The sequence below is a fragment of the Homalodisca vitripennis genome, chromosome 7, assembly GCF_021130785.1.
Source record: "Homalodisca vitripennis isolate AUS2020 chromosome 7, UT_GWSS_2.1, whole genome shotgun sequence".
NCBI classification, from domain to species: domain Eukaryota; kingdom Metazoa; phylum Arthropoda; class Insecta; order Hemiptera; family Cicadellidae; genus Homalodisca; species Homalodisca vitripennis.
The window spans coordinates 25,723,203-25,743,451 of record NC_060213.1 but is presented as its reverse complement, the minus strand read 5'-3'; the positions used below and the strand labels follow the sequence as shown (position 1 = coordinate 25,743,451).

Here is a 20,249-nt window from a genome sequence, read left to right as displayed (position 1 = left end):
GTTATTAAGTACATTTTATTGTTTATATTGTGTTAACAACATTTTAAATGATTATATTTAAACACATTCTATAAATCCTTTCATTTTGATGGGTTTTGTAGAGATTGCAGATTTTGTTTCAGTTTGTACTTTGAAGAAAGTTGTAAAAATGCAATGTATAACAAATGCATGCATATGAAAGCAAATACAAATGAATAGTAATTAATATTTACGATCCAATAAAGGATGAACATGATGTCAAGTGGCATTTCATATTTAATTGGTACCACCTTGACTATGACAACACATGTTTAGGTGACCTCTTTTCAATAGAGAGAAACATTCCACCTTTGACTACTAGTAAAAATGAACGAACTTCAAACTGAAGAGGCACTTGAGTTTTTTTGCTGAGTTTCACGGTGTATTGAGACATGATCTTGGCCACACAAGCCTTCACCTCCATCACAGCAAACCTCATGGCTGTAACAGAGAATTAGTTTCATTGTAATTGTAGTTCTGATTGAGATACTGCTCCACATAAAGTTTATTGAATCAGTTAGTAAGAATAATTGAGCCTTGTCAATTAGTTTGAAGTTTGTAGAAATAGGCCTTTACATTCATTGCTACATAACCTTAATGGCTGCAACAGAAATTACTTTTACTATTAAACTAAATCACTTTAATAATTAATTACATATTGGATGTAACATAATAATGTATATATATAAGAAATTATAATTAAAATTAACCATTTTGATTAAACTCTAACATAAATCTCTTTAATACAACAGGCAACTAATAAAACTATCCTATCCTAATCAGCTTTCATTCCCCATCCACGCAACTTACATACAGTTACCCCAAGTGTGACCGCAAGAACCACCAACCGTCACTCCCGCCGAGTCCGCAGCAGAAAGGCCCTAATCTCCGCCCCAAAGCGATCGCGCTTGTCAATACTTCTGATGTTGTCTGGGAGAGCGTTCCAGCGTTCCACAATCGACATGCGGAAACAGTGAAAGATTTATTATATAAGGCTGTCCTATGAATTGGAGTTGATAATAAAGATGCACCCCTACGAGTTCTACGTCCTCTAATATCAGACATAAAAACGAAACTTTGGGCCAAATAACTTGGACAACCATTGTGGATTAGTGCGTGCAACAGACTAAGTACATGAAGATCTCTAAGTTCTTTGGATTTTAATAGGGATAATTGCTCAAAATAAGGAGATACGTGATCATCACGTCGTAGTTTGTGGTCGGAATGGAGACTTACAATATCTAGTTTCATTGTCACAATAGATCAAATTAAGATATCTCTAACATTCCTAAGAAATCAACTGAATTTTTCTTAAAACTAATGTGAGAATTTATCTAGTTAGCACAAATCGATAGCTGGAAACTTAAGGATGAAAATCTACAACAATATAAATAAGAAAATTTAATCTCTAATATTCCCATTTGAAGTGAATACATCATACAGCATTAAATGAATTTTAAAATTGGACTTACCTATACAAATCCTTGGTCCATCCCCAAACGGTAAGAACGTAGAGTTGGGTTTGAAATTGTTCCCCTTGAACCTTTCAGGGTTGAACTGGGCAGGATCAGGATAGTATTTATCATCTTTGTGCAAGCCAATAACGGGAATGAGCATCACTGTTCCCTTCTCTATGATGAGGTCTGAGTCCGGTACTTTGTATGGTTTAACACATTCCCGCGACAGCATGGGCAGTACAGGATAGATCCTCTGTGCCTCTGTACAAACAGGTTTGTAATCAGTGGAGGTAAGGAGATTGTACCAAACGCTAAAGGTGATTAGTTATAAATAAGTTAGTTACCTTGGATAACTTGATCCAGATATGGCATCTCCCTGAGAGCCTCAAAGGACAACTCCCCATGTTTGGACAAGACAGAGTCCACCTCCTGTTGGACTTTCTGTTGAATTTCAAGGTGCCTCGATAACTCGAACAGAACGAAGCAGATAGTGCGAGAGACTGTCTCCGAACCACCAGTCAGGAAGATCACAGTGTTTGAAGCGATTGATTCGTCTGTGAACCCTTTTAAAAGGTGCAAAACTTCAGTTCTGTTCACAAAAGTTGAACACTTTTTCACTATCAAGTAAATATTTTAAAATACAAAGGTTAGTATTGTCCTATTATTTTCCTATCCTAATACCTTCATGATGCCCTCGCTCTGGATTTCTTCAGAAAGTTATGAAACTCAGCAAATCAATGCTCTATCACTAGAAAGTTAGTTGGTCGATAATTTTTATCCCACAATGTTTCATACTCAACCAACACACAAAAATTTATTTGTAATTAAAAATTTCATTATTGAGTCATGGTGCCAAAAACCCTTTTTTATATGTTATATTTATAAAAGCCCTCACTTACTAATTACTAATTCTCCAACTACAAATTCGGGAAGAATTTGATACATGTATGCTTAATGACTTAAACATAAAATCGAAATTATTTTCATCAAGATCAAATATCCATATGGGTTGAAGAAATAGGATTGTAATCTTTTATAACAGCTATATTCTGTTTTTAAACTTCCCTCTGTTCTAGAAAGATGAAATTCAACACAACTGTGTATTATGCTCTTAATTGTTACAGACAACCGGTACCGGAAATACCTTGAAGCAGAAGTAAATAGCAATGAGTGGAAATACATTTTTTTTACCTAAGTTGACTTTTCAGACTAACTTTTCAATGTATGTACATATTTTCTTGATTAGGGCAACAATGCAAACGCTTCTATAGTATTGAACGTAACAGACCTGAAGTATATATAATTGCTGAAAGTTGTTACATGTTTGATTGAAAAAGACTTTTGAGACCTATTTACTCATATGTAAACATTTTCTTGAACACAGCAACAACACTACTATAGTGTGTAAAATATATTGGTTCGAACCAGAAATGTTTCTTCACACGCAAAATCTGAAATAAGAGCCAGTGGCAAGTTTGTTTAGCCTCATATCATTTTAACAATGAACACTGAAATGTCTAGTTTAAACATGTCTACATCAGATTCAAAATTACCATAGGACATATTATGTCATAAATGGGGGTCACTAGATTACTAAAAACAATATTTCTCCTCTCTAGCCTAAAATAGATTTAGTATTGCTGAAATTGTTGGAGTAAACTTATTTATTTTTAGAAGTGTTTTATTGTCCTAGAAGCTGTGATGCATGTTCACAACAAAGCACCAGATGCAGCAAGGACCTATGCACAAATGCATCAATATAACACAAGACAAGCATCTGATTACTGCCTGCCTCGTTAATAGGCTCACAGCAACTGAAAAGAGTCCAAGCTACGCTGGCGCCAAGATGTGGAATGCACTTCCTGAAGACTTGAAAACGACGGACCGGAGACATTGCCGGAGACAAACCCTCAAGAACTGGCTACTGGATTGAACCATTTTACTCGCTAAACAAATTCTACAGGAGTAAGACCTAAGATCAACAAGACACTAGACCTAAACCTTTATTTGTTGACGCAATTACTAATCTTAAAGTTTATGTAAATAAAGATGATTTGACTTTGACTTGACTTTGACATTGTTCCATTTAAAAAGGCTATGCCTGTGACATATCTGTTATTCAATAAGACATTGTGTATATACGAGGAACTGCTTATATTTATTATATTTTTACTGGCCAAATGCAATAAATAATATAAATATCAAGTGGTACATCGTGAAACCAATATTGACGTTGGCTGTGAAACCTACTTAGGTGTTAACAAACCTACAAGAGTGCTCAAACATCATATTATACCATTCTTTGTTCCAAATGTGTCTCACAATTCACGTAAACTCATTTTCTTAGTTAATATAGTGCAAATAGTTAAGAACTGATCTTTAACCACTGATTAAAACTGATAAAAAATCTGTTCTCTGAACCACTTCAGATTCACGTTGTTTAGTCACAAAGTGGGTAGTATTTTACAACGATCTCCTCATAATCTATCATTCAAAACTGTGCCCTTATCTTAGCTGCACTATTATCTTAATAATACCTGTTTTGTTAGATAAGTAACCACTAGAGGGTTAGTAGTCTACAGGTTACTTTTGGCAAGATGAAATAACTACTGTCTGGCAACTTACATTTCTCAGATGTATCTATTGATTTCTCATCCTCCTCTGTATAGTTCATCTGGTCAATGATTGCATCATCCTCGTGAACAGAAGTAGCCACATGGGGTGTGATCTCCCCTTTCTCTTCTTGTTCCTTGAGTGACAACAGCAGTTCGAAGTAGTCGTTCCTGTGGATATTATTCTCCTTACGATATTTCATGTTAGCCCGGGTCATATTCATGAAGTAATCGTACAGCTCACTGGGCGATACGGTTATGTTGAAATAGTCAGCTATTTTTGGCGCTAATGTTACAAATGTGAATTTTAAAAATGTCAGAGGAGAACCGGAAAACAATTTTTCCACAATCGACTTGAACTTTTTGAAGTCAGGGCTGTCTGGTGGGAACTGGACTCCAAAAGCACAGCTTGCGATCACGTCCAAAGTGAACTCGAAGAGAACGTTTGAAGGATCCACATCTTCATTCTTCACAGATGAAACCTCGTCTATCTTTGTAATCAAATTTTCACTGCTTTTGGAGATCTGTTCGAACATACCTCTCAATTTCCCTGTTGTAAAAGTAGGCGTCAATTTGTGGCGAAGTGTTCGCCACACACTTCCTTTTAATCCAAGAAGATTTCTAGAGAATAAATCTTTCTTAAGTGTTGCTCCTGCCCTATCTTGAAAATGGGTGAAATCCTTCACCAATACCTTGTTTATTAAGGTTGGATCCCGCACCATAAGTACAGGCTTTTTGAATTGGAACAAGCCCACAAACTTTTCTTCAGGAAATTGATTGTAAATCTCCTTAACTGCTTCGGCTTGTGATTGTTTGCCCAAAAAGGTACCCAGAAACAATCCTTTCTTGACGTTGGCAACGCCTCTTTTGTCCCAGTAGTCATCATTGTTTGTGATGTACCAGTACAGAAGGCACAGAGCAGAAATAAGAGCCAAGAGAATATCTATCAGTACAGAACCAGTGACCACAGCCATCGTCACCTCTGAACCTGAAACACAACAATCAGCATTACATTAGCCACTCTTGTGTATCTTATATGACCAATGAATTACTATGTAAAAGGTGCTAATTCAAATACATAAGATGTAAAAGCTAAACTTGCACAAACAGAATTGTAAACAAGAAAACTTTGTAAGAAAATATAATAAAATTAAAACACTTGTCAGAAATCAGAAATCAGAAATCAGAAATTCTTTATTCATAATCATCAAGATTAGAATACATGTCAAGTTTAAAGAAAAAAAATATCTTCTTCCTCATGAGTTGGGTCTTCATGCATTGTCCCTCCAATTGAAGAACTCTTCCATGCTGTAGAAGGGTCTTTCCTGGAGCCAGGTCCGGAGTTCCTTCTTCAGGTTCTGTGGGCTGTTGGTCTTCAAGTCTTCAGGCAGTGTGTTATATATCTTGATTCCAGCATAAGATGGTTTTTTTTGCATAGGTGGCTGTTCTGTGTGCCGGAAGGTGGAAGTTGCCTGCATGTCTTGTGTTGTGTCCATGCAGATCTCTATGCCTTGTTAGGTCTCTAGTAACACAAAAGAGAACAGTTTCCAATATGTAAATGGAAATAACTGTAAGAATCTTCAAATCCTTGAATGTATTTCTACAACTTTCTCTTGGGCCTTGACCAGTCATTATTCTGAGAGCCCTCTTTTGCAATTTCAGTAGGCGCTGCAGGTTGGCATTTGAAGTTCCCCCCCAAACAACTATTCCATATTGTAAGTGGCTTTGGAAAAGGGCATGGTATGCTATTTTTGAAGCTTCTGGTGAACTGACTGCTGAGGTTCTTTTTATGGCAAATATGGCAGAGCTTAGTTTTTTGCACAGATTGTCTACATGATTTTTCCATGATAAATCACTATCAAGTGTTACACCTAGGTGTTTCAGCATGTTTACATTCTGAAGATCAGGGAGTGCTGTTGAGTCCTTTCTATTTCTTCCAAAATACATCTGTTTAGTTTTATTTTGATTAAAAACAAGGTCATTACTCATGCAGTATTGTTGTGCCATGTTGACAGATTTGTCTGAGTCAGTTTGGAATTAATTGAATTAACTGAGAGCAAAAATGATTTAATGGAAGTATGTATTGATTGTTTTGAATTGATGTATTGAAAATGTGAGAAAGTATTACAATCTTGATAACAAGTTATAAATTGAGGTACCAGATTAATTAGCCACTCTTGTGAATCTTATATGAGCAATGAAATACTCCATAAAGCTGCCAATTCAAATATGTACAGAGCCATGTGAAAGGTAACTTACTTTATATATATGGATATATATATCCATAATTGTGTTGAATTGTTACATTGAAAATGTGAGAAAGGATTACAATCATAATAACACAGATTAAAAATTGAGGAGCCAAATAATTATTGAAGTTTGATATACAAATTTATAGATTTTCATAAAGCAATGACATTTTTATAGAGTGATCGTTCGTGTAGGCAAGCAACAAAATATTTATAGAATATTTATAGTAAAAATGTATGTACGTACAGTAAATATAATGTAATGAACTAATTATTTACTAAATTGGGAATGGTGAAGGAAACTTAATACAGTTATTATTAATATAATAATGTTAATTATAAAATAATTAAAGCATAAAGTTGATAAAATATTACAATGTTTAATAAGTGACTTTTACTTTCATTAAAGTGTGGGAGCAATTTTGGTTATACACTATATTGATCTTTACACTACTAAAACCGTTCATCCTTCAGGAGGTTTGGCCGGAATGGATAGTCAGAACAGATTGTAGTCACCATTGAGATTTAGGAATAACAATGAAGTGGTAGTCTTATTGTTTAAGACTTCATCAGACTTCAGATGCTGCAATAAAAGGAAGGTGAACTGGAGCTAAACTCAAAATTCAATTGAATTAACCCTTCCCACCATAGCTATGTTATGTGTAGAAAACTCGGTTGCTCCACAGTGCTTAGAGATCGTGTCTATCACATCGTAGTGCTCTCAATTAATTGTGTACCTGATGATACTATGAGAGATGAGATAAGGCTACCAATTCACCTGTTTAAAGGTGTCTCTGATGTTGAAACGATGTAAATGTTTCATTTTGAGCTTCTACGTCAAGGAATTTTGTTATATCTCTTCAGACGAACATGACTCCGGATTCCAGGAGTCAAGTCTGAGACAGCATCAGATAACAGACGCTGCAATAAAGGGAAGGTGAACTCAAAGATAAACTCAAAATTCAAATAAATTCCATTTAAACTTTTGGAAATATGATTATTTCTTCTGAATTCCAAAAGTGTTGGTTTTTGTTGTATTTTCTAAGTTCCTATATGGTGTAAAATAAAAAAAATTCAATATCCTGTTGTACTTGCGATTAAAAAGTATCATCACATCTCAAAACATGCCACGGAACTGGTTTTTTTTTTTTTTTTTTTTGAGTTTCTATATGACTGCAAAGGGTTGTTTTGGCTTGGATGCCAGAATAGCTTGTGCTAGACCTGGATGTGTGTATAATAGTTTTGATATTGAAATGTGCAGATTACTGTTCATTTAGTGACAACGTATAGAGTAAAGAATTCAATAAGATATTTATTTTATTTTAAAATACACAAAAATGCATGCAGTGAAAATTTATATTTCAACACTAAGAAAGAAGTACATTTTACAATCAGTGCCAAATAATACCATCTTACTTCGCAACCGTGTTTTATAAGTTCATATGGCTGATCCGGTCATTTCAGAATTTCATTAAACAAATTATACCATTTAATTACACCACTAATACAGCAATATCAGAATTTGTACCTATCACATTAAAACATTATTGAAAAAATGTAATGCTCTTTTGCTATATTTTTTTATCGGGGCAAGAAAGCAAACTAAACAATAGGACTATGAAATACCCTACACAGACCTAAGGTGTACTTGTACAGGTGATATATACTCGTATTTCTAAATGTATCACCAGTTCTAATGTGATAAGAATATAATTCAGTTACAACTACAACTAGGAAATCATATCCACAATGTAAATGTGGATATTATTGTCATTTCTATATTATTGGTTAGTGCAAATAGTTAATGATTTATTTACATTTGACCATAAATTTGTTAGCAATAAAATACACTCATTTATTTATGAGATTTTATTTCAATCTATAAAAGATGTTTTGTAACTTATTTCATTATTATAGATGGGTTTCATAAGAGGTGTCTTTATTTCAAAAAGTTTTAATTCATTATCAACATTGTCAAGTGACCTGGTGCTTTCTTCTGGTGATTAGTCTGTAAGCTGTATCAGATACTGATGTTATTATTTTTTATGTACGTCAGGTTAGAAGGAAGACTAGTTCTTTGGTTTTGTGTTTTTGTGCAATATTTGTTGTTTTAACGTTATGCTAGTTTTAGCATGGTTAATATTTGAAAATATATCATCAGTTCTTAAATGAAGACCAATGACATAGAAATGAATATGCATAGTGCATGTTGATTCATTTATTGGTTAGTGTGAATAATTACTAATTAGTTACCTTACTTTTGTCCATAGATTTGGGTTGCAATAATTTATTATCTTTTATCGTTCTTCTTCTAAACAATAACCAAATTCAGATTTCCGGATCTGTAAGGATCTTAAAATTATTTTCTTATAGTATTTTTCCAGTACATACTTTAGTTTAAATGGACAAGTTGGTATTTATCTAACCAGGACACTTGTTTGTTAAGAGGAACTTGGCACTTTTGCCTGCAATGTCTGAGGTCCATAACTATGCAACTAGAAACAAAAATAAACTTATAAGTGAACGATGCAGATACTCTGCAACTCAGAAGAGTTTTCTATACCAAGGCATAAAAATGTTTAATGTTTTGCCGGAAGGTATTAAAGAGCTGCCACTCACTAGATTTAGACAAAAACTAAAGAACTTTCTAGTTGCAACCTGCTTATACGATGTAACAGAATTTTACGAAGTTGTTAACTCTTTAAGTTAGGTTAAGTAACCTTTTAAGTTGACTTTGTTATACATGTGAACATGTTTACAACAAATAAATATATTTGATTTGATTTGACTTGTTATTTTTTTTTAAATAAACTGAAATGATTCTGATACTGTATGAAAATAGGTACAAAATTGGGTGCTGTAACCATAAAATAAGTGGTTATATTATTTAAAATATAGCTATGATTAAAATAATAATATAAATAACATAACATTTCTTCAGACTCATTATAAGTTATTGTTTATTATATAACAATAACATGGGTTGCAATTAAACTCAATTCTTGAATTTTACTATTATTTTACGTGCATTGCAATGAATAATCACACAAATAAAAAAAATAATAATAATAATAAATAAAAATTCTTCCTAAATTTGTGTAATAAGTCATTGCTTTTGATCTCAAATGATTTTTAAGATATTGATTACGTGTAAATCCCATAAGAATTTCTCTATCATGAAGTACTAGCGAAAGAAATTTTTGAAACATGATTAAACTTGGTAAAAAAATGTATCTTATAAATATCTTGACTAAGACCATTGCTTGGTCCACCATTTAGTTCAAATGGTGAGCATTTTTTTTTGTTATGGTGGCCTTTTAATATAAAATCACAACTATATTTTTATAGAGTTAGACAAAATTATCTTAGAATTCAAAGAACATTTACTAAACAACATTTGTCATAAACAATATTTGTATCTTAGGTTTTGGATTTTGAGATATTTTGTTTTAAATATATTTTGGAAATAAATTATTAATACTTCAGTTGTTACAAATTATATCTATTTCCTCCACTGGATTGGAAGGAATATTTATTTTTCAAAATAATTAAATTGCTTTGCTTAAATTATATTTTATTGATTTGGAGATTTGACAAGTTAGTTAGTTATAAGTAAGCACTTAACCTCTATTTATAACTGCAACTTTACTGTTAAAAAAATAGTTCAAACTAAACAAATATTTAATCTTTTTAACTTGTTCATCATATTGAAGTATTAAAAAACAATCATACCAAACAATTACATTACCTCAATAAAATCAGAAGATAGCAAAATTATTCAACACAGAACTTGATTCAGGGTCTAACCACGAACTTGTATTCCGTTACATTGCAAGTTGCACAGCGTTTAAGATAAATACAACCTCTCACTATCTATCTAAACTCAAGATGAGCGTGTTTATCTTACTGTATAGCCTAATGAAGCGTTTACTTGGAAACCTACAGTAGGAGCCACGAAAGAGTGCAGTTGTCTCAACACGCCCTGCAGAAGACACAGACCGGTTGTCAGTGTTGTACTGTACTGTCCAAACATCTAACTAACGTAGTTAATTGGTTAACACAGTCTCGTTGACTGCTTCAAGGTCACGCGCTAATAGCACTCTTATCCACTGCCTGTAGGCTACTATCATCTTCTAAGAGTGTAGTTAAACAGGTTGAGATAAAAGCCTAGAGCTATTTACAGAAATTACAAGTCATTGTTTTGTTGGGGGAGCGATATCCTTCGGCCAGACTTTGTTTTCACGCATTCCGATTGTGTTTCACACTTAATGGCATTCATAGAATTCCTTGGAAATTCAGCAGTGTACGCAAGCTTAGGCTAATAAATAAATTGTCTCTCTATAAGGTATAAATTATAATATTTTGGTTCAAATCGTTGTGTAATTAAGTCAATTGTAATTTTCAACTTGACATTTCTCATGACATATTGACTGACAATAACATTTATTTCATTTTAATATGTTTTTTATTAATTAAATGCAAACGACTGTGAGATGTTTTGGTGTTTCAGTTACTCAATATGACAAAACCTGGTGGACAGATTTTAATTAAATTTTGTATACAGGGTGGAAAAAAAGTATGGAAACGCTTTCACTAATTTTGTATGGCTTCACTTATACAAATTAAATTTTGCACATCACCACTTGTATTAAGAACCTAGTTTTTTTGAGACCAGTGGGGACATTTTATCTTTTCAGGGGAACGGCCCCGTGAGGAGTCGGACGAAAATCTTAAATGTAAGCATAGGCCGAGTTTTGGTATCAAATTAAAGGTCTAGTAAAGAGAAACTCATTACCGCAAACCGCACTTAAAAAGGTTGACCCTATCCAGAGTACGGGCCGTTTGAAATTTCATAAGTAACGTTTTGATTAATTATTATTTCTCCGCAATTTCACAGTCTCAAGTAAACTGTTCTGACTGAAAATGACATTTTAATGGAACACAATTATCCAAAAGAATTAAATTAAAAATTATCTATGTATTACAAAAAATAACCATACCTTTTAAATGAGGTGCTCAAACTGCTCTCCGAACACTTGTTGGCAATGAGCTAGTCTATTATAAAAACCTACTGCAGTCACATTTTGAAGCATCTCGGGTGTAATTCTTCTTGCTTCTTCTAATAAACGATTTGTCAGCTCCTCAATGTTGGCTGGTTTAGTTTTATACACATTATCTTTTAAGAAGCCCCACAAAAAGAAATCTAGTGGATTAAGATCCGGTGACCTAGCCGGCCACTCAACGGTACCCCTGCGACCAATCCAACGGTTACGAAACACTTCATCTAACAGATTGCGCACCTCCGCAAATAGTAATGGGGCGGTGCTCCATCTTGCTGAAACCATACTGCATTAAAATTTGCCCCAAGAAGAGCACGCACTGCTGGCAAAATGTTATTTGTCAACATATTGAAATAAATTTCGCCCTGTTAGATTTCATCTATCACAAACAGTCCTACAATTTTATTGTTTATTATTCCAGCCCACATATTCACTTTCTGAGGCCTTTGTGTGTGGCCTTCTATCATTCCAGTGTGGATTATGTGTCGGCCCAGTGACGCAATTATGCCTATTAACTTGTCCATTAACAAAGAATGTAGCTTCATCAGAAAACAATATCGAACTTAAAAAATTTTGAATTTCGTCACACTTTCTCATTATTATTTCGCAAAATTCATTCCTTCGATCAAAATCATCCTCTGCAAGTTGTTGGGTTAGGGTTACTTTAAAAGGGTGATAGTTGTTTTTTGTGTAAAACCAATCAAAACTGAGGTATGGCTCATATCAAGATCTTCTGCAGCCACTCTGGCTGAGGTGCTGGGATTTTCAACAAATGTTTGGAGTACATCCAAAGATTTTTGTTCATTTGTTGCCGATTTAGGCCTGCCACTTCTTTCGCGATCTTTGACTGTTCTAGTTTCTTCAAATCTTTTTACTGTCTTAAACACTGTTGACTTACTAATTGGGGGTCTATCAAGAAAAGTGTCATTAAACAAATGCGCTGTTTCTTCATAGGGACGAACTAGATATCCATACCCACGCATCATAAGCAGCGTGATTCTCTCAAACTCACTAAGTGACATTGCTTTTAAAACTAGTAGAATAAAATGTAAACACTTAAGTAAAAAAATTTATAACTATCGCAGTACCTTCTAGTGAAGACTTTCAACTTTATCTTACGTGGACGAAATTATAACGTAGACTAAAAAACCAAGCTGATATTAAAAATACAAAACTTTGGAGTTTTGCTGTGACAGTACTGTTTGTATTGCCTAAACCAGTTTATGTTTGCCTGAGATAAAAGGGCTGGAGAGACTGGACCTGTTCTTGAAGACAAGACAGGAAAACCCCTATTTACTGTTATCCAACAAATGTAGAGATAAAAAAATAATTTTTGTTGGAAATTGTTTTTTCAAATTTACATAACCGACATAAAACATACTACTGAAAGTAAATTAGTTACTTCACAAGACAAAATAACTAAATTTCTTTGTCATGAAATTCATACGGCCCGTACTCTGGATAGGGTCAACCTTTTTAAGTGCGGTTTGCGGTAATGAGTTTTTCTCTTTACTAGACCTTTAATTTGATACCAAACTCGGCCTATGCTTACATTTAAGATTTTCGTCCGACTCCTCACGGGCCGTCCCCCTGAAAAGATAAAATGTTCCCACTGGTCTCAAAAACTAGGTTCTTAATTCAAGTGGTGATGTGCAAAATTTAATTTGTATAAGTGAAGCCATACAAAAATTAGTGAAAGCGTTTCCATACTTTTTTTCCACCCTGTATACATCGCTTGAATATAAGAATACAATATTTTGTTCCTAGCATTCAAAATTAATGCTATATTCATAACATAAACATTTTGAGAAGTAATTTCAAGTAAATTTAGTGTAGACATAGTCGACATTATTTATATTGTATTTATATCGCTCATATAATTAAGACGTTAGCACACATTTGTATGTGCAGGTATTGTGGTGTATTTCACAGTGGTATTTTAAACTTTTAGTATATGTGGCGGTAGTGACACATTAAAACAAGTTTGTTTATTCTGAATATCACTGAAATAACCATTATAAAATTTAAGAAAATTTAGGGTCTGTAAGGTACTTTAAATGAGCTTCCTTTAACATTGTAGCATATTTACAGTAACTAAAGGAATGCAAACAAAAGGACCGGACTCATTTCGCTTCGTGACTATAGTTCGGGGAAAGAAGCGAGCACGGTGAGCCCCTGACTATCGCAATTGGAATCACAAAGCAATGCATCTGGAACACAGTGAACATATTTACGGCCGAGAAAACCATGAAGGATCTTCGTTTTGTAATGATGAGGGATACGATACTGATTAGGTATACACATATTGTTCCTGAAAACCAAGAAAAGATCAAAAATAAGATGATATAGTGAAAGTTATTTGAAAAGCGAGGACATTCACAAAATACCCATTATCCATGAACGCTCATCAAAGAAAAAGAAAAACAGTGAAATCGGTGGCCCCCGTGTTGGTGTGTTCCTTATGGAATCGAAATAATCGTAAATATTATAGTTATATGCCATTGTTTTGATGTTTGTAAATCTGTCAGGCAACAGCTACTATGTACGACAGTGTTAAAATGTTTCATGAACACTGAAATGACAAGTACCTCAAATATGCCCGATTCCTCGGGGCCTGGCTCCAGCTTTTGGCTTAATTCTTCGCTTAATAATTGGTCATATGAGGTTTTCCTGCTGGTTCTCGCCGCAATTCAAAGATTCAAAAATGGACGAGAATATTATATGCACGAGAATTACAGTCTCTTGAGATATTGTAGCTTATGACAAATTACAAACGGCCAGAGTGCTGAGTAAGAGTTTCCTTGTAACTGTCGAGACAACTACGAACCAATCGAGTCACAAACGACCCCTATAGAGTAAATAAATAACTAAATACATTGAGCGTTTCCGCTACAGATAGGCTACTGAAGATTGACTTAAACGACTCAACCATATCAAAATAGTAGGACTAGACGACACACCCGGCCGTACTCAGATATTGTTGTTTAGTCTTAGTTTCCTAATCGACTTTCTTTTCCAATGCATTTTATTGAGAATTTTAAGAAGAGGAGAGTTTCAGGCAAACTTGAAACCTTAAGAATGTGTATGGAAATTGACCAGGCTTAGTATAATCCCACAAATCATACTGCAATCCCCAGCTCTGCCGAGACTGCCACAGCTCGTCTCAGGAGAGGTAAATACAAGAAGGATTGCCGAAGAAACACAGTTACAATTCTACCCTTCCAAATTTTGTTTGTACAGTTCAGTTTTGTTAGTCACAACTCATCTCATCTATCCAAGGATTTATTTGTAGAGTTCAGTTAATATGTCAGTTCCAACTCTACGTACACTCCTAAGAGTTTATTTGTACAGTTCAGTTTTTTAAACACTTCAAATCTGATAACATCCCACAACGACTTGAGTTTCGTACAAGGAGGTAACAACAACAACAAATCAGTCCTTACCAACTACATCTAAACAGTATTTTCCGAAAACAAACAAGTTCCTTTATGTTGGTTTCTACTATTCTACTGTCTATAAGGGAACAACTCTTAGAGTTAGATTTAGATTTGGTGCTATCGAATCCGAATAACTGAGGTCTTATATGGTGTCTCTCAAGTATCCCCCTTAAGATCTTTTCTCTTTACCTTGTTTATAAATGACACTAAGAAGTATATAGAAACAGGTAGGCACCTCTTATTCACATATGATATAAAGACTTATATCCTCAAGTCAGCAGCAGGTTTTCCCACAATTCTACTCTTCCAAGACTTTGTTTGACAGTTCAGTTTTGTTAGTCAGTCACAACACATCTGATCTATTCAAGGATTTGTTTCCATAGGTCAGTTTTGTTAATGTGTCAGTTCCAAAACTAAACTTCCAAGAATTTGTTTTGATAATTACTTACAACAACTAGACTCGTCCAAGGATTTATTTGAACAGTTTACTTTTGTTTCCTACAATGTCAGTTACAAATCTTTTCAAAGGATCTTTTATTCACATTTTAAACAGGAATTTGCTGGATTTCACTATGCAGATTTTATAAGGTTTATAAGGGCATAAACACCCTTAAATACACACTACTGATACATTTTCTATCCTAAATAGCTTGGTGGATACTCACATTTGAACATATTTGAGTCTGTTTCAAAATTATCACTGATGATAACTGTAAGGTGTCTTCTGGACGTTTCTTAATATAGATGTTTTCAATGACTTTACTGTTACCAAAAAAAGATTCTAGTTATAGCTTTATAAAACATTAGCTGTTTCCCGCGGCTTCGCACGCTTTTGGTAAACTTTGCCCGTGTATTGCTTTGCCTTCAAATAGTTTTTGGCTATTTAATATACGTAACCGTCTCGTAATTGCAGTTTATAATATGCAGGCGCTTGGATAGCTTGCATTTTTTGCAGCGCAGCCTGGTGGTGAGTTACATCAATGGCCATAGCATATAAACCTTCTACGTGGAAAAATACAAATAAATACAAATTTTCATAGTGATCGGTCCAATAGTTTCTGAGTCTATAAAGGACAAACACACAAACATTCATTTATATATATATATATATATATATATATATATATATATATATATATATATATATATTAAACCGACCGTTTACGTGCATGTATGATATAAACAAATGTGTCAAATTAAAAAACGTATGATATTGAACACCGATTCACATGCTTAATTGCAATGACACAACGTATATTACAACTTGATAGACTCTCATAAAGCAACAGTGTCGGCTAGCAGTGTATATATAAGTAGAAACTTAAGGTTGGTTAGTGTTTTCGATTTGTAAACTGAGTGGAAGTAGTGGTTATGTTTATTTGATTGTGTTTGGTTCTCAAAAATCATGAAGCCTCCAAACCTCAGTGCGAGCTGGGTTAATCGATTTGAGAGAGAGAGGAAACATTGTGAACCTACCTAACCATAACTTCCATGGGTAAATGATCCGGAAATTATGGATTCCGTATGAAAAATCGATTAAAATAATAATTAAATATTAAAGTGTACAGATGTGTTCACAAAATGTTATAATTCGCGATCATGAACGTGAGTTATCGTGTATTAAATTTGTTGAGCATAACTAAAAAATGTTTTTGTATTCATGTGCCAAATAGTGCCGAGTGCCTCGTGCCGTTTACAACTAACAATATGTGGGCCTACAAGGGTTCAAAATGTATACAGTAACATGGCTGCCGATACTGTTACAAATACAACTCCACCTGCCACCCGAATATTGGCACCAGAACAAGAAAGTTCATGTTCCCCATGGGGTGCACCTTGAAGATAAATAAGATTTTTAAAGTTTCCTTTATTGTGATCAAAGAGATTTGCTCATCCACATAAAAAAATGTTTTTATTGTGCAATATACAATTTAAAAAAATACACACAGGTTTAACATACGTACTTTTCAATTGTACACTTATCGAACTTAGGTCGGCCACAGAATCTTACTCAAGACTAGTTGGCTTTCTTGACAGTGTGATGTGGAATTTTTGACGTGACAACGTCTTAAATTAGGTTGCGGCTCGGAGTCACTCATGAAAAAGTGTAACGCCCGGTAACGTTACGATGCCCGTCCAGTGGGTCCGCCGCACGGGATCCGCACGGGATAAAGCAGATAACTGTGGGTCGCCGCACGGGATAAAGCAGATAACTATGTTTATTCGTGAAAATGTGGAGTGCTTAGATTCGTCATTTACAACAACTACAACAATAAAGGTAAATAATATTGTACACTGATATTTCATTATCGTAAACTATGATTGATTGATTAATTGTTAGATTGACACAAAAGTTGAGAAACTGAGTTTATAGGTTATGTCATACTATTGACAAATGTTTGATAGTGTTAAGTAAATTATTAGTTTAAATCACTCTGCAATCAATCGTAATTCAGTCGATTGAGAAGAAACAGCGCGTATTGCTAGTCAAACATTTAAAATAACAAATTATAACCTCTAACCTGTCATAACAGTGCGACCAAAAAAAACGAACTAAACCGACCAATCACCACGCGCGGAGTTAGAATTTAACTGTGTTTAGCAAGAATTTCAAATTCCAATTTTAGTAAATTTTTTATTCAACTTTACCATTTACAATAACAAATTTTAATTAATTTCAAATTATGTACAATGTTTTAGTAAACAAAATATATTTCTATAGTTAAAATTTGTGCAATTCTTATTTTCATTCAATTCCTTGTTCCTATTGTGCAATTTAATAATATTCATATCAATAAATATTCTACCGAGAAAAAGACGTTGTCACGTAAAATCTTCGCCCGTAAAACCGACTTTACAGGCAACCATAATTTTTTACATTAACATTGCTTCAACGAGCCATTCTTTCCTAGACCAAAGTCCGAAAAACAAGTCTTCTACAACTCTAGAACCTATCATAAACGATTATTAAAACGCTGCATAAACTTACTAAGGATTCCTCCCTTATACAGAGAGTAGACTTAGTAGACTTTTCGGTCCTAAGTATGTACGTATATTTTATTCGTCGTGACAAGGAAAACTCAACTACAGCAATCGAAATTTCTTAGACCGAAAGGAGATAGCAAGAGACGAAAGTAAACTTTTTTGACAGAAGTAGGTTTCTGTGACCTACATGTATATATATTCTTGCTCTGGATAATAAAGCAAACTCAAATTTGACACCGTAAATACATTAGACAAGAAAGTCGTTATAGTTAAGTTATACAACCTGAAGTAGACATTTTAGATGAAGTAGGCTTGCTTCTCAGTCCTACTGTTTACATATTATATTCTAAATTAATTCTAACCATAAATGCTCTTGAAGGCGTAAAACCTGAAATAAGAATTACCCGCAATCCCGTTTAACCGGAAACACTTAAAAAATGAGTACCTGATATGTGACTAATTCCACTTCAAAAATATCATAAGATCCTATCGTATTACATCATAAGTGCTTTCACTATGAAAGCTCTGCACTTTGACCTTGGAGTTCGTTCACATTGATCTAAAATACGTCGTGTTACTAGAATCGTGGTAGCTATTGAATGAAATACACGGAATGTTGCATAGAAATTGCGAGCGAAATCGCAGGTATGTCCTAATGTACATGTGTCAGAGTAAACTACTTTGTTTGTTCAAATCATATATTTTTCACCAATACCAATCTACGAAAGTCTGCTCTAGAATTTCATCAGTCAAGTTCCACTGCTCTGAGTGGCGATAAATTTATCATTTCAAAATGATGACAAGATTAATTCAGTTCTCAAAAGCATTATGAAGAATTTGAGATATTTTTTAAAGATAGTAACAGTTTTCTGGATAAGACATGTCTCTATATTATCCTTACTCTCGTCATGTCCTCTGAAAGGATTACTACATTTAATCAATAAACTTACTTATTCACTCAGAAATTAGCCTTTTAAATTACCATCCTATCTAATGAGAGAGTAATAGCTTATTACTTTCTCTAAAAAGTAAACACTTTTATAGCTATATAATATAGCATAAACTGTGACTAGAAATCTTTATCTTTTTGTATTTGTTATAACACTATTCATAACGTGTATATCAATTTCCAAATTATACAACAGAACATTAAATCTAACTAACATTATAATAATATAACATCCGTATTAGGTAGTAACCACTTAGCATAAACTCAGCCTTAAGCCACATTTTCCTCGGGATTCCTCCTTACAAATTATTTTACAATGGTTTAAAATCGTTTATAATGTAGGCCTACGAGTAGATTGATATAATTACGGGTGTACTGAACCATCAATGTTTCATTATCTTCATTAATAATTCCTGAAATATGATCAGAATTTGCGATTGCTAAGAGAACATTTACTTGGTTTATAGTCTAGTAAAACCAGAATTTAGCCCTGACATCCAAAGAAGGTTCTACTTTGTGGCAATGTTCTATGTCATCCATGGTGGTATAAAACACCTAATGGAGTGTCATCCATGATTCTGTGTCATCCAATAAGTGGTAAAATGTTGCGCGAATAGAGTGTAGGAGAAGGTGAAAAGGGAGGTAAAATGGTAAGTGTTTGACCAGTTGTTTTCAATTAACCCGAGAACCTTGAGATTTAGTGTAAACTTTGATTAAGTAATTCAAAAAACTAATCTACAAGAAACAATATTGTACAGCAGCATGGAAGGTGTAGTAGTTCTTTGATGGAAATAGTGAATAAACCAGAATCAATAATCCTTTTAGTGTCACGTCTGGTAATAGTGAGTATTTGAGTTCTTCCCAAGTTCGGCCTGGAATGGAAAATTTGTCTTTGTACTTTTTAAAGTAAATCTCATTCCCCCCAGGAGGGTTTACTTCAGGTGGTTTAGCCTATACCTTGTTGAACGTACAGGTTACAGCAAAAACCCGACGTTTCATTTAAATCTGGGCAACCTTATGGATGTCCAGGAGCGGCACATCACTAACAGCAAATTTCGAGATTCTGGGGCGCAACGCTAATTCGATAGGTCTAGTCTACTGCGGGATATGACTGTTGGAGTTGGTGGGGTTCGTTCCCTAAGAGTCAAAGATTTTCCCAGCTTAGACATAAGGGTGTGCCACCCTCTGCCTGCTTTGACTGGAGAGGCTGGTTCAGGGCTACTCTTCTTCCAAGTAGACATGACTTTGAGATTAGTGCCCTAAATTCTTCCTCATGGATCTCGACAGGAAGCGGCCCCTACCCCCAACCTTACCCATCCAGGATATCCTGTCACTCCAGAAGCAGCGCAAAGGTCCTTAAGGACTATGTGCAATTTTCAAAGCTTCCTCTCTAACAAAATAAGTGAATTTCATGTATAGAAAGAATAACTCACGTATCAATTCCATGATAATAATGTCAATTCGACATAGCATTAAAAAATC

General features: G+C 34.2%; 1 protein-coding gene across 2 annotated transcripts; it reads right to left on the bottom strand.

Annotated features, from left to right (window-relative positions):
• Positions 1-10,425, bottom strand: LOC124365719 (cytochrome P450 6k1-like). Of its 2 annotated transcripts, none has more exons than XM_046821669.1 (5): positions 10,280-10,425; positions 4,101-5,075; positions 1,820-2,038; positions 1,491-1,736; positions 1-459 (listed from the first exon to the last, which is right to left on the bottom strand). In XM_046821669.1, the coding sequence occupies exons 2-5, from the start codon at positions 5,059-5,061 to the stop codon at positions 275-277; spliced, it is 1,611 nt and encodes a 536-aa protein (XP_046677625.1). In that variant the 5' UTR covers positions 5,062-5,075; positions 10,280-10,425; the 3' UTR covers positions 1-274. The 2 variants fall into 2 exon arrangements, with proteins under 2 accessions (XP_046677625.1, XP_046677624.1); XM_046821668.1 differs by lacking the exon at positions 10,280-10,425 and adding an exon at positions 10,085-10,236.
• Between the last annotated feature and the right edge of the window lie 9,824 nt (positions 10,426-20,249).